General features: G+C 39.7%; 1 protein-coding gene across 1 annotated transcript; it reads right to left on the bottom strand.

Moving 5' to 3' along the window:
• Nucleotides 1–6,992: 6,992 nt before the first annotated feature.
• On the bottom strand, nucleotides 6,993–9,216 carry LOC149958502 (uncharacterized). Its single transcript, XM_090164966.1, has 3 exons — nucleotides 9,110–9,216; nucleotides 8,599–8,719; nucleotides 6,993–7,698 (listed from the first exon to the last, which is right to left on the bottom strand). Exons 2-3 carry the CDS (start codon nucleotides 8,687–8,689, stop codon nucleotides 7,397–7,399), a joined length of 393 nt encoding a protein of 130 aa, XP_090021092.1. The 5' UTR covers nucleotides 8,690–8,719; nucleotides 9,110–9,216; the 3' UTR covers nucleotides 6,993–7,396.
• Between the last annotated feature and the right edge of the window lie 4,805 nt (nucleotides 9,217–14,021).

Below are 14,021 nucleotides of genomic sequence, written 5' to 3' on the forward strand. Positions count from 1 at the left end.
GTTGTATCCGTCGAACGTTTGAAACCATATTTCCCGAGGAAAAATCTCTCGCCTGTGGATGAGCCGACGGCTACCCTAAAAGTTTCCTTTCAAGAACCCCCCTCAATCGCGGAATTTGAGCTTGACCATCCTCCAGCTGCCCTATTCGAATCTTCTCGAACGCGCGCCCATTGCTCCGTCTCTTAGCCAATTCCCCCCACGCATTCCGACGTCACTACGTCAGCTGGGAAACCCCGCTCTCCGTTCCAACCGAATATTGACCCCCCGGGGTGCGCCGTTCCACTCGCCGTCGTTACCTTGCCGAACGACTTTCATACCACCACTAGCTACAGCCACGATTAGGAAGCTCCTCGCACATTCAGAACTTCACATCGTCGTCCTTTTTCGTTCTACGGTGTTTTATCGCCATGAAACCTTCACAACAGCGCCGTCGTGAGAAGTTTCAGTCAAAAATTAAAGCCTTGCGATCTGTGGACCCACTCCATCCTAGGGTTCTCCGTCTTGTCGAGAAGAAAAATCGCCGAAATAAACGTCGATTACAACACCATCAACCTGGCTCTCGATCACCATCAACTCCCGCCAGTCAAAAGGGTAACATCACCATTCCAACAACGAGCCTGAGGGACAATTTTGGCATTTCCCTAACTTCTCGGGATCTTGCCTGTCTTCACATTCCCCCCAAGGACATCCACGATTTCTCCGCATACGAAGTCGCAGCACCGCTAATGGACTATTATCTCCAACATCGTCTATTCCCCATGCCGGAAAATACTGCCTTCGTGTATCCCACCTCATTCGCTGCCTTTCTGGGCGCGAAGTTGCCAAATATGGCCGTGTGTTTTACGGCGATGGAAGCCGAACTGTTCCTCTTTCAGTCCTTCCTCATCCCTTGTTATAACCACCAACGTTGGACGCTAATTCTCATAGATTTTGCCAACACAGCCATCTACCTCCTGGATCCTACAAGCGCACCGGACCAACGGATTCTCAACTTGGTAAAGCAATATCTTCCTGTCGAAGCCGCTTTGCGCGGGATTCTGGAATTCGACGTTGACCTCTTCACGACCCATCTTTTGTCGCCGATTGTTCCCCACCACTTTGCCGACTCCGGAATTTACATTTGCGCCTGGGCCGTCCGCTATCTTCAGGACAACTCGCGGACCGAAGCGCTTGCTATGGACATTCCACACGTCCGTCGTCAGCTGCTCAAAGAAATCACCATGGGTACTACTTTTCATTACTGACTTTCATTTTCTTTTTATATATTTCCCCTCATCGCATCGCCGGGACGGCTCTTTTCCTTTGGGGGAGCTGTCGCATCCGCCGGACGGGCCAGGGAAACTCGTATATTCGCCGTACACACCAAGGGATGCGGTAGCCTAAACCAACCGCTAGGGCTAGGTTCGGACGTTGGCCGCGGGGCCGCGCCCCTAGTCCTCGCCTGGGGTATAAAAGGAGCTGCATCAAAGAGATTCGCTCTCTCTTCGCCTCGCTCTGCAGAGGTAGCCTTTGGGGTGATCTTAAGACTGTAAAAGTCCAGCACTCCAAGGGTTTGGTGACCGGGGAAGTAAGGCTGCAAAAGCTCGCCTCGGGTTGCCAAGTTTGCTTACGGAGATCTTAAGGCTGTAAAAGCTCCGCTCCGTAGGAAACTGCTTTTGTAGGGCGAAGTCATCGGACTAACGCCGTGCTCGTCCACCCGCGTGCCCGCGTATTTTTAGGCGCGAATTTCAGTAAAGGATTTCTAACTAATTTTCTATGTAAATATTTTCTGTGTATAAAAAAAAATCTTCATCCCTTCATCTCAACTTTCGACTCGTTATTTACTAACGTGACAATATCATCAAGATAATTTTCGCCCTATGCGGTTATTACATTGTCTTCTTTCTTAAGGCTGCCAATTAAAGAATTATATACTTGTCGCTGATTGGTCATTCTTTATCACGTTCCTCGTTTTCCTTGTCATACCCAAACCATTGCAATCGGTTGATATTAGCCATCTTCATTGACATTTAAATAGATTCCTCGCGAACTCCGGAAAAACTCCTACCATGTGATTTGCCAGATTTGCTATCACGAACAAACAAAAGGAAGTGACCTGATACTTCAAACGCTCGGACAAGAATTGCCATTTAATTTGCGTGCAATAAATCATATTAATTTTTTCACCACTAGGTGCTAGATCATTTTTGTCAATTGTGAATTTGTAGAGCCTCATCTAAAACCTACGGATACCTTTGGTTTGATAGAAAAAGACCAATTTTTCTTTGAAAAGGCGATTTTAAAAATTGACAAGCTGGGCAAGCCTAAATAAACTTGTTTGGTCCGGGGAAGAGATAGCAAATACACGTACGCATTCACGTATTATGGGAATCGACGGAAACCTCCAATTACGGAATACCTGTACTAGTTTAAAAAAATGTAAATGCCAAACACGCGGAATATTTTGCACACTCAAGAACTTATCGGGTTTTATTAAATACAATAATTGGTTACAAAGTGGGTTCAATTATAAGCGAGCTAGAGCTCGATCAATCATACCATCAAATGCGCGCTCTATCATTTCTGGTATTTTTTCTTGACCAGCAATTTCTATTCTCCGGCGAGGTTCGGCTCTCGTTTCCATAAGAGTTGCGTAAACCCTTTCTTTGATAAATCCCCACAAAAAAAAGGCTAGCAGTTTCAGATCCGGAAACGTTGCTGGCCAAAAAACCGGAACCATTTGTGAGGAAACCCGGTTAGTCATCTTTCAGCCAAAGAAATTTTTTCGATTGAATCTGCAAGCTCGTTCTGTAAAAAACGCAAATAGCCTTTGAGATTCTGAGGCAAAAACACTGGACCAGTCAAACGATTTCCCAAAAGTCGAACAGAAACCTTTAAGCGCTGGAACTGAACTTGGTGATGATGTTCGAATCCCCAGTAAGGGTTTCGTCCTACCATAGGTGATTATTTTGAGGTGTGTAAGGTCCATCTCCAGAAATAGAACCTTCGTCGGTGTAGAGAACTTGGCGCGTAAATTTAAGGATCGTCGTTCATCGCATTGAGCAGCCAGTTACAGAAGTCGTTATGTCCTTGGTAAAGTGTAGCTCTGTATGGATGGTACCTTATATTGGCGAAAATTTTTCGAAAAACGCTTTTAAATCAGCACTTCAGGTTGGGCAATTTCTTCGAGGGTATGCGGCAAAATATAATAATAATCAGCTTGGTTAATACCCAAGGCACCACCTTAGGCCTAAGTCATCAAGCGACATTAATTCAGGTGGCCGGGTAACAATGTGTAGGAGGGTGCAAGAGCAGTGTCCTCAAAGTAAAAATTAGGCGGACCTAATCCAAGAAACCTAGGTTCTACCGTACAAACTGTCCGGCCCTCAAGGTGTCGGAGTGTGCAATAACTGGTGGCTTTACCGGGGTGTCGGGGTCCGGCTCTTGTAACCCATATGGGCGGTGGCGCACTGGGAGATGTTAGCTCCGTCCACAGGGTCCTATCTCCCACCTCCGACTTCGGTCAAATGTGGGCTGGATACTGGGCTTCGGCCCAGGCTAATGGAGAGGGGCCGGGCAAACTGACCGCCTCGGCGGATTGGGTAGCCTGCTGTGGGGCTGTGGGCCTCCGTATGAGGGCACGGCGGACCCATCTCCGGTGCCAGCTGTGCCGGATTATGCGGGCTGCCGTGTGCCCGCCGTTCCCCTTTAGGAGCTCTTTCTAATGGGCGCGGCTCTCTACCTTCCTAGGTGGGGTGTCGGCCGGAGTTGCCCGAGCATCCGTTCTCTGTCCCACTGCTGTGTGCGAAGTGGCGAGTTGGTCGAACCATTGCTGCACCTTCTGCGGTGTTGAGCGGCTTGCGTCAAGGGTGTGACCATCAGTAGTGGGGTTCTGCTACCCATGTTGGTTTTGTCACCAATCCGGGCTTGTGGACGCTGGCGTAGGGCATTCTGATGATAGGTTTCCGGTGGTGTGGTTTTTTGTTCTTACCGGTACACCGGGCTATAAATTCTGACAACATGTACAAACTGTCCCCGGTATGTATTAAATTACGGTAGGGGGTAAACAACTGACTGCTCACTTTAAAGTATTAAGGGAAGGCCTTCAGTTTGGATGACACACTTAATAAACTCAAATTCTTCTTGGATTTTGGCCACCTTCTCCAAAATACAGGGCAACAATTTCGGTACCCACCATTAAATAACGAAAGATTGACCATCTCGATAATGTTCAGTAACAAGTGACTCCATTTAAATACCAAAAATGTTTATGAACTTACAACAATTTATGTGTAATAATATGTTTCAAAATCCATTTCCAAGTTTTTTAAAGGCTAAACAAAATCGCAATTTTCAAAACCCACGTATTTGGATTTCTTCCTTAGTTCGTTCTGCGTTGCTGCCCAGAGCGAGGGGGGCTGAAGAGGAATACGCCAAGTACGATTGGAATAGAGGGTTGGTGCAAGTGAAATCTCAGATCAGGATAGCTGGAACACCAGCGGATATGAGAGCGCGTTTAAGTAGGTCAACCAGCGCATTTTTTTGCAACTCATACCGTGGGTGCCAAATGAATCCACAGGGCTACCACAGTTGCAAACGTGCGGGACACATATTTCGGCAAGGAACCAAAGGGCGATGGCAATGCGGAAGGACTTGTTGTCTAAAAGTGTACTCAGGGACAGCAAAGGAGGGATGTTTAGCCAGCAGCCAGAGTCTGCAGAGCTTACCGAGTAGCCGGGCTTGGTCTCTGTCACTGGATGCATGGGCGGACAACCATGTGATACACATTTAGACTAGTGGGGCCTCCCACAAGTTGATGAATTCAGAGATCAGTGGATGGTAAGACTGCTTCTGAAAGTATTTCCCACTGAGTTAAAGCATCGCGAAATCTAAGCCATTGGGGTCAATAGAGGCAGGGAGAAAAGCGCGAACTATGGGAATAGCAAGTATAGAAAAGTGGAGGACGACTGTAACCAAAGGACCTCGTCCATTGGCGTGTTCGTAACGGTTTGAAGCGCTGACAGAAGAGTTTCATCAAACAACGTGAGGCTGGAGACGTTACGCCACACGGGTGCCTGTGAAGATATGACAGCTTTGGTTTAGCTAAGGAGTTCTTCAACAGAAAAAAACCTGATCGGCAGATATTTGCTGGAGATTTATAACCATGGTATACAAGGCCTTGGTTTTTGACGAAAAACAGGCGTGGATAGCCAAGTCCAAAGGGGGGCTCCCAAGAGAATGACTTCGAAGCGAGCTAAGATTTTATTTCTCGGAGCTGCGGAACGGAGTATAGATTGGTTGCATTGAGCGTCAAAGCAGCCGGAATTCATAAGTAGCAGCTCGCATTTGAATGGGTTGGTCCCCAGGACATTATCTTATGAAAATAGCAGATCGTCGAGGACTGAGCTTTGTCTTTCGCTCAGCGACGAATCGTAGTGGTACCAGATGTTAATATCAGTTGCCATGCGGGAAGTCACTGTTTGCAAGATGAGGTCAAAGAGCGCTAAACTTAATGGATCTCCTTGTTGAACACCCCGTTCTGATGAGATAATTGTGTCACCGTAGTTGAGATGGTAAGGTACCTTAAATCATGTCGTAAAAACCAATATAGATTTGGATGACCGTGCGAACGCATTCGAGGAGACGGTCTCAACGGATCATATTAAACGCGTATAAGAAATCGACTTTAAGAAAACCTGTGGGAGCCTAATGAGGGTGGTTCAAATAACCCCGTTATTTGGTTAGGGTCTCATAGCAGCTTAGTCGTTTTGCATTTTTACTCCATACAAAAAGAAATACAGATTGCGGAGTAAATATTTAGAAATCCAAACGGTTTCTCTGTTTAATACTAATTGTTAGTTGGGCAGTTCCGATCAAATGTTTCTGGCCGTTTTCTCTGGGCAGTCATGTTGTATTTATTTTAGTGAAAAATAACGCGCTGGCAACATTTGGGCGAAAACCCCTCCAAATTGAGGTCACGAAAACGTTTAAAAATTATACGCTTGTTCGATGCGTTTTCACACTCAAAAATTAAATCAATAATTATGATGAATTAATAAAAATTAAATAAGTACTAAATATTGGTTTGCGTACTCTTGGTAAGAAAAATGAAAGTAACATTGATTGTTTCGTTCGAGTATAATAACCATTGGAAATATTTTATTAAAAGGGGTAACAAAGCGAAGAAAAGGCTGATCACTCTGTAATCGGTGTACAAACCTGTAGCTTTGATTGTACTAAAGAGATGACGTAATTGATTACAAAATTCACTCAACCAAAGCTGAAATCAGTTTCATAAACCTGTAAACGGTGTACATAATTTTCAAAGGTGGTAATACTCTTTACAGTCGAGACTTATAAACCTGGGTTTAGATTCCGTTTTTGAAACCAGAGCTTATTTAGCTATACTGAAATGTGCTATAAAAATTTAACTTTGGTTTACTTAACCCAGTTTTATTAGCCTCGTCTGAATAGAGTATTAGCCACTCGAGATAAGGCTTACAATAAAATGAAAAATAATTTAACAATGTAAAAGTTGCTCGCGTGGACGTGCTAAAAAGCACGCCTATTTTAGTTTTATACAAATAATATTATTTTGACTATGAATTGATTTTAAATGTTTTAGTTGTAAACCATGTCAAATGAATTAAATTGATTTCGCGGCAAAAATAATATTACTGAAAATTTTATAATATTTGATTTCATAAAACGTTATTTTAAAATGCATTCTTAGGAAGATTGATTTCTCTTGAATGACCTATTAACTCAAGAAATGTACAAAATGTACCATAGAAGAAACTAAACAACTGCCAAGTCCCTAAATATGGAAATCCATCTTTATTTGAACACTTTTAAATACAATTAGGATAACCCTGGCAAACGCTTTTAGACATAAGGTAAGATTAAATCACGTATTTTGCAGAAATATATACTAAAAATAAATTAATAAATTGGAAAATTAGTGTATCATTGGCAGTAGTGAGTTGCAAACTTAAAATCATAAAGTGAAAAAATCATATATTATTGTCTTTAATTACCATATTTAATACAAATTACAATGTATAGTGGGTGACAGATTTGTGGTTAGAGAAAGTATAGCAAAGCCCGTGCATTAGTATCATAAGTAAAATAATAGCGAAAAGTATGACATTTCCTATTCTCCGAAATAATTTATCAGAAATCATCCAAAGCCTTTGGAAAATTTAAAAACTTTTAAAACTAAAGATAAATGTTAATTTTGAAATATCATGATGAATTGTTGATTTTAAATATTTACCTCAACTAGCCTCACGGTACTATTGCCAATAAAAGGATTAAAAAAATTACGTTCTTCTTAATTTCCAATTAAGCGGTGTTTCTGATAAACGTGAATCATTTAGTGTCATACTTATTGCAATTATATTACTTGTAGTCGAAGTTAGGAATCATAACTACAATTACAAAAATTTTTGCCTTTTTGAAGATTCTTATAACTTGCTGTAAAAGGAACGCATTTAGCCTTACCCTGGGGACACGGGCCTTTCTGTCTTTGGAATTCATAAGCGGTAAAAGAGTGCAGGCATTGATCATCATTGGCGCATGGGCACACGCAGTATGACAAAATTTTCACAACTGGCACTGTTTTGCCTGGAGAAAAGCACAAAGGTTGGACGCTGTTGGGGCATTGCATGTTAACGTTCAAGCATATAGTTTTCGGATCTTCGTCTATCGGGTCACAATCTGAAAATGCAAGAAATAAATGAAATTTTTGCTTGCATTCGTAATATTAATAAACTTTATTCAAATTCGGTACACCATCTGCTGACATGAGCTACGACTTGTTCCGACGTAGCTAGCTCCGTTTAGCCCAGCTTTAATGAAAAAATATAAACTCGTACTCTCTTTCAAAGAACGAAGACTTTTGATAACTGCAGCTAATAAGCTAGATGGCGAACCTCCTTTCACATTGTCACGCAGATGGAAGTTTATTTTAAGAAATTAGGTCTAGTCCATAAGTTGGGTGTGACTATCTTTCATCAAATACAAAAACCTTTTTATGCGGCTATGAGACTCTTCTATGGTCAAGCGGCACCACGATACCCTACAGTCTTGCAGATTTTATTATTACCAGAAGTATATCACATTTTGATTCTTATAGGTGGTAGTAATGTAATTCAAAAGGTAGAAGCATTTTAACGAAAACAGTATGCGCTATCTATCATAAATTCATTATTATTAGACTAAATAAGTAATAATAACGGTTACAAATCTTCGGAATCGCAAAAATTTTAAAATATATCACTAAAGTGATAATTATCCATTAGTGTTATAAAAGTGAAATGTGTTATTTACGAAATATTGGACTGATTTTATAACGCATATTAGTTATAGCAAGTCTCATAAGGTAGAAATTAATTGCCCACTCCAAGTCAACAGAGGACACATCAGTACCAACTATTTTTTAACGTGCTCAGCATTAGTAAAGATTAAAGTCCTTCTTACACTATCCCTGGACTGGCGAACAGTTTCCCTCTTGTCTATTGCATTTCACCGATCACTTAGGTGATGCTGACAAGGTGCTTCGATCGAATAACATTGGTTGTAAAGGGATGAAGTAAGAAAAGACGCAACTATACTTACGGACATTTACTAATCGGAGAGGTTGTGATTTATCCACGACAGCCATAATTAAGAGCAGGCAAAAGAGACTGCGCAAGAAACTGGTGGTCATTTCGTTCAATATAACGGGAATTCCGATTTACTACAAATAAGAGTTAAAGTGCGCTATTATTAAATCACAGACTTAGAAGACGAACTGTTTGTGATAGTCATAGGTAGAGGAAAATATTTCAACGAAATTTATATCCTCGATCTCTAATATTCGAGGCAGATGTTTGTAAGACGCGAGGGGAACCTACGACTGTGTGAAGAAACAATTTATTAGGTAGCTCAGTCAGTGCTCGTTGTAACTTTTGAACCAGTTAGAGTCACTTCAGACAAGGTAGTTCAAAATAAAGGATACGTTTTTGTCGTTAATTTTTGTTTTAACTAAAATCAAATTTGCAAACAATCCAAAATGTAACTAACAATTACATTTTATTTTGTCTATTTCTTCCGCCTTTGAAGCTCCGGGAAAAAATGGATTACTTACTTAAAAGGATCAAACGTGGCTAGTGATTTCTCGTTCACACAGTCGAGCGAACAGCGTATTATATCAAGCCAAGGCGGCAAAAAGTTTAAACTTAGTAATGAATAATGTGACAAAACAAAGCCTTTAAACGAAGCGACGTACTTAGCCAATAGAATACCTGAAATAATTAAAAGTGCCAAAGTTGTAAGCAACGAAGTTTAATAAATTGAACACGTGAAGTTAATGCCAGCTGTAACTCATTCGATGTCAGCGATTTGTGGTGTCAAGGCTACTTGGCTCAATTTTAGGTAGTAGAGAGAAACACTTTAACGCTAAAAAGAACGAACAATTCGCGATAAGTTTCAAAAAATAAAATATAGAACGCACATGAGCGAAACAACAATAAATATTAAAATTGAACGAGAGCTAAAGGCGTAACTTATAAACAAAGGCTTCCAAATTTCCTATATATAATATCACAATTTTCAAGGTTGCGATCAACGCTATTATATTAGTTAAATTAAAATAATAGATTTTAAAACATTGACATCTTTATCGAAAAGTATAAGATAAAATTAGTAATTTCAAAGGGTATGCGTTTATAATAAAAGTCTTTAATTTAGACATTTCATATTAATTGTAGAATCTTTCCTTGTTTTGGCAATTTTATTAAATTGTGTTTTGGATCCACACTGCAAAGATGTTTATATTATTTTCATGATTTCAATAGCTAGTGAAAAAAGGGAATTTTTGTAGAAATGAACTTTGTCCTACCCCCAAACAAGGTATAATACATTTTCAAAAATTGTGGCTTTTTTTAATTTATCTTAATTTTTTCCTGATAAAATATTTCCTATTGAAAATATAAACCATGAAAAATGTCCTGTGGTGGCAAATTCACTTTCCCAAAATATTTGTAGACATATCGCTTTAAAAGGCTTCAATCACACTTTTTCATAAAGTTACTCGACTTTCTTGATGCTTGACGCGGTTGTTGCTAGTTTCAGAGCTTCTTCGACGTCTTTTCCTCCGCTTAGGAAATCATCGACGTAGAAATCTTCGTTGAGTGCCTTTGCTGCTTCCGGTTCTTTTTCGAAGTAGCCTTCCACGTGATTTTTTATAGTGGCGGCGAGAAGGAATGGACTGGAAGTCATCCCAAAGGGCGCTCGAGTCATGCGCATGACCTTGAAATTGTCTTCGTCGATTTTTCCGTTGATATCGTTGACCCATAGGAATCGAAAACTGTCCTTATATTCAGGTGACAAGGCGACTTGCAGGAAGGCTTTTTCAATGTCCGAAGTGATGGCTACTTGATGTTTGCGGAACTTGAGAAGTAGTAGCAGCAATTCCGGATTCAAGTTGGGCCCGCTGGCGAGACACGCGTTGAGTGACGGTTCTCCGCGAACGCTAGATGAGGCGTCGTACACGATACGCAGTTTTGTGGTGAGACTGGCTTCCCGGCGGACCGCTTGGTGTGGAATGTAGTAGGTTCCAACCTTGTTGCTGTCGTGGCTCGGAATTTCTCCGATGATTCCGTTTGCTTATTGGTCCTTGAGGATTTTTCGATAGTCTTGATAAAGGATTTTATCCAGTTTGAATTTTCGGATGAGTGATTTTAGTCGCTTGACGGCGACGCTGTGGTTATTTGGTAGGATTTCCTTTGATGTCGCCCAAGGTACACTGAGAGAAAAAATTCTGCTAAAATTACAGAAAATTTCTGGCAGCACGTGATGCCAAAAAACTTCTGTAAATTTTACTGTTAAGACGGCTAGTAGGATTTTCAGAAAAGTACTGTAAAATAGGCCGATGTGCCGTTTTTCCAAATTATAGAAAATGTTCTGTAGATTTTACTGTGGGCTTCTGTTTTTCAAACCTGTATTTCTTACAATATCAACTGCAGATTTTACTGTGGGCTTCTGTTTTTCAAACCTGTATTTCTTACAGTATCAACTGCAGATTTTACTGTGGGCTTCTGTTTTTCAAACCTGTATTTTTTACAGTATCAACTGTAAATTGTGCTATTTATATTTTGTGAGTATACTATACTTAAAGTTTTATTTGGTTTTTAAATTTTTGTTACAAAATCCATTTTTTTTTCATTTCTATAATCACATCCACTCAAATTTTATTAGTCAGAAATGTGATTTTTGTATTAACATCTGGGACGATCCTTGCGATGCATCTACAAAAAAATCAATATTATTAAACTGCCCATGTAAACCATTTTTCGTAATATATTAACTCAAGAACAAAATATAAAGTATATAAATATTATTACCAGATATAACAACTAAAAACTAACTAAATTTCCAGACTTTCATCCCCCCACCCCCTTTCTTCCTGGGTCTTAAAATTCCCTGATTTTTAGAACTATTTCCCTGATTAATTCCAGTAGTGTGGCAACCCTGTATAATATACTTCTGGTGATACGAAAATTGCAATAGGCCCATGAGAATAGTGAGGTTTCGCAAATTAACATTTTTAACTGGCAGCTTAGCATTTGGACGGAACATCCGTTTCCTCACTTCCGCCTGTGTATTTCAATGGCAGTCTCCCTTTTCTCATGGGCTTATTATTAGAAGTAGCATTCGAGGTTTGCCAAGATATAACGAATGTACATGTACCCACACTATTTAAAAAGGTATTTGCACCCACTTATTACTTTAAAAGCTCGAGATAATGGAACACAAAACGACTTAGGGGGGTGTGTCTTCACTTCATAAGTGGGATAAATATTTCACCCACTATAGCTACATGCCTTTATAACTAAATTTAGAAACATTTAACACTCTTTTATAACCCGTCGTACAAAACTTTCTATGAAATCGTATAGAATTCTAAAGACCATTTGGTATATTTTTGTGAAATAATATCAGGTTTTACTTGGCGGTGAATGTAAAAACATTATCTGATCTAATCGGCACTATTGGTCTTATTCTTACATAATAAAATTTAAATTTTTGTTATCTATATCATGTACTAACGTAGTATATCCAAGCCAGCCGTAAATTTAGATAATTGCTTTTGATGTATAAAAATCTTCGATACCGGCACGCGATGTTTTTAAAATTTATTTAGGAATACAAAGAAAAACCAAAGTTAATTTGTTATAGTAGATTATATAATTTATATTCGTATTCATATGAAATAAAGGGACTAATAGAATAATAAATTACTTACCGTTTTATCAGCCATGATTAAATTAGAACTTTTTATCGTCCGAATGGAACTTCTCAATGCGTGTTCAACCGACCGAAGGAGATTTTTTTTTTTTAGATACACACACATCGGTGTCGACTCGAGGCCTTAGACACCAGCAACACACAATAACTGATTAATCAGGGCGAGATATGTGTAACGGCCACGCCAACGGGGGGATATGTGGGGACAGGGGTGGGGACACCCGTGGCGGAAGTATTCCGACCACCCGTTGGGGGATTGGTGGTCGTCCTCACACGGCCATCCACAAACTCTGCCTCCCGGACGCCTGGGATTACAGGAGTGAGCCACTACTCCCGGCGACCGAAGGAGATGCTCAGTGTTGCCATTGTTTGAAGAGTGAAAATCTCACAGTCCAATTTTTATCCAAACTCCCAAAACGTTTTTAGCCACGCCCCCTCCCAAATCTCAGCGGAAAACATAAAATATTTTCTACTTTCGTAGGCTAGCGCGGAATAAAAAATTATATTAAAAAAAATATTATAAAATACAAAAATCTTAAGGCGATATAAAATACACAAATAGGTAAAATTTATATATTTTTTCGGAAATAGTGCTTTTTCTCAAATAATTTAAAGCAAAATTTTTAAGGTAAAAAATCCCACAAAATCAATGATTTTCACTTAAAAATCCCTTTACCCCACAAAGCCCAATAAATCGCCAAAAATCCCATAATATGGGAATTATCCCATACTGGCTTATACTATGTTACCGTTTTACCGAGAAAATATTTTAAAATACGTATAACCCCACCGAACTTGCGGCCAAAAAGACTGGTAAAAACCCAGAATTTGAGATTTAAACCTGTCTCTCAATTTCCTGTCGCCAAGCATTGTTCATCCTTCACACAGCTGCAGTAGGCTTGGTAGTAGCACCCCCAGCGTGTCGACGCTTAGGCTATAGCTGACCTGGCTTGAGTTTGTGAGTTATCTGAGACTTGTGAACGCGGGGAGGGAACGGTCTCATACCCTTTACAAATATACTTACAGGTAAGCTGACAGTGACTGCGAGTATTGGTCAAGAATGAAATTGGGTTGAACAACGAGTACCATTTTTTTTAAAAACATTGCTTCATTTATTAACAAACATTGCATGCAATTGTATGTAAAATTGGCCGATTTCCCACTGTAAAATTACGGATAAATACTTTTTGAATGGTATACTATAAAACGTCTGTTTTCCGGGGGTCCTAATTATCATGTCTAAAAATTTAATTATTATTGACAGACTAAGCAAACATTCCAGGAAGCTCGGACGTACGACGACCAATTACGTACCAAGCGCCCCTTATAATATAGATAGCCATAACTTCCTAATAAGTTCGAAATCATTTTATTTCAAAAGTCAAAGAAATAAACACAAGTAATTAGTGCCTGCAATGTTTCCGTAAAATCTACAGAAAAAAAAGCTTTGACAACGAAAAAAGTGGAGCTGTATATTTTACAGTACTTATCTAGTAAACAATACAGTCCATCTGTAAAATATTTATGTGATATTAACAGTATAAAACTGTGGATTAAAGATTACAGAAAAAGTTCTGCAATTCTTACACAATTTAGTGAAAATAACAGTCCCATTGGTAAAATTTACTGACGTTCATTGTATTACGGTAAAAACGACTTTCCTGTTTTTCTTTCTTACAGAAAAACACTGTAAAAGTTATTTACAATTCAAAACTGTAAAAAAACCACTGTAAAAACTACAGGAATTTATC

Source organism: Leiobunum rupestre, chromosome 2 (assembly GCF_980474605.1).
Source record: "Leiobunum rupestre chromosome 2, qqLeiRupe1.1.hap1, whole genome shotgun sequence".
Lineage (NCBI taxonomy): Eukaryota > Metazoa > Arthropoda > Arachnida > Opiliones > Sclerosomatidae > Leiobunum > Leiobunum rupestre.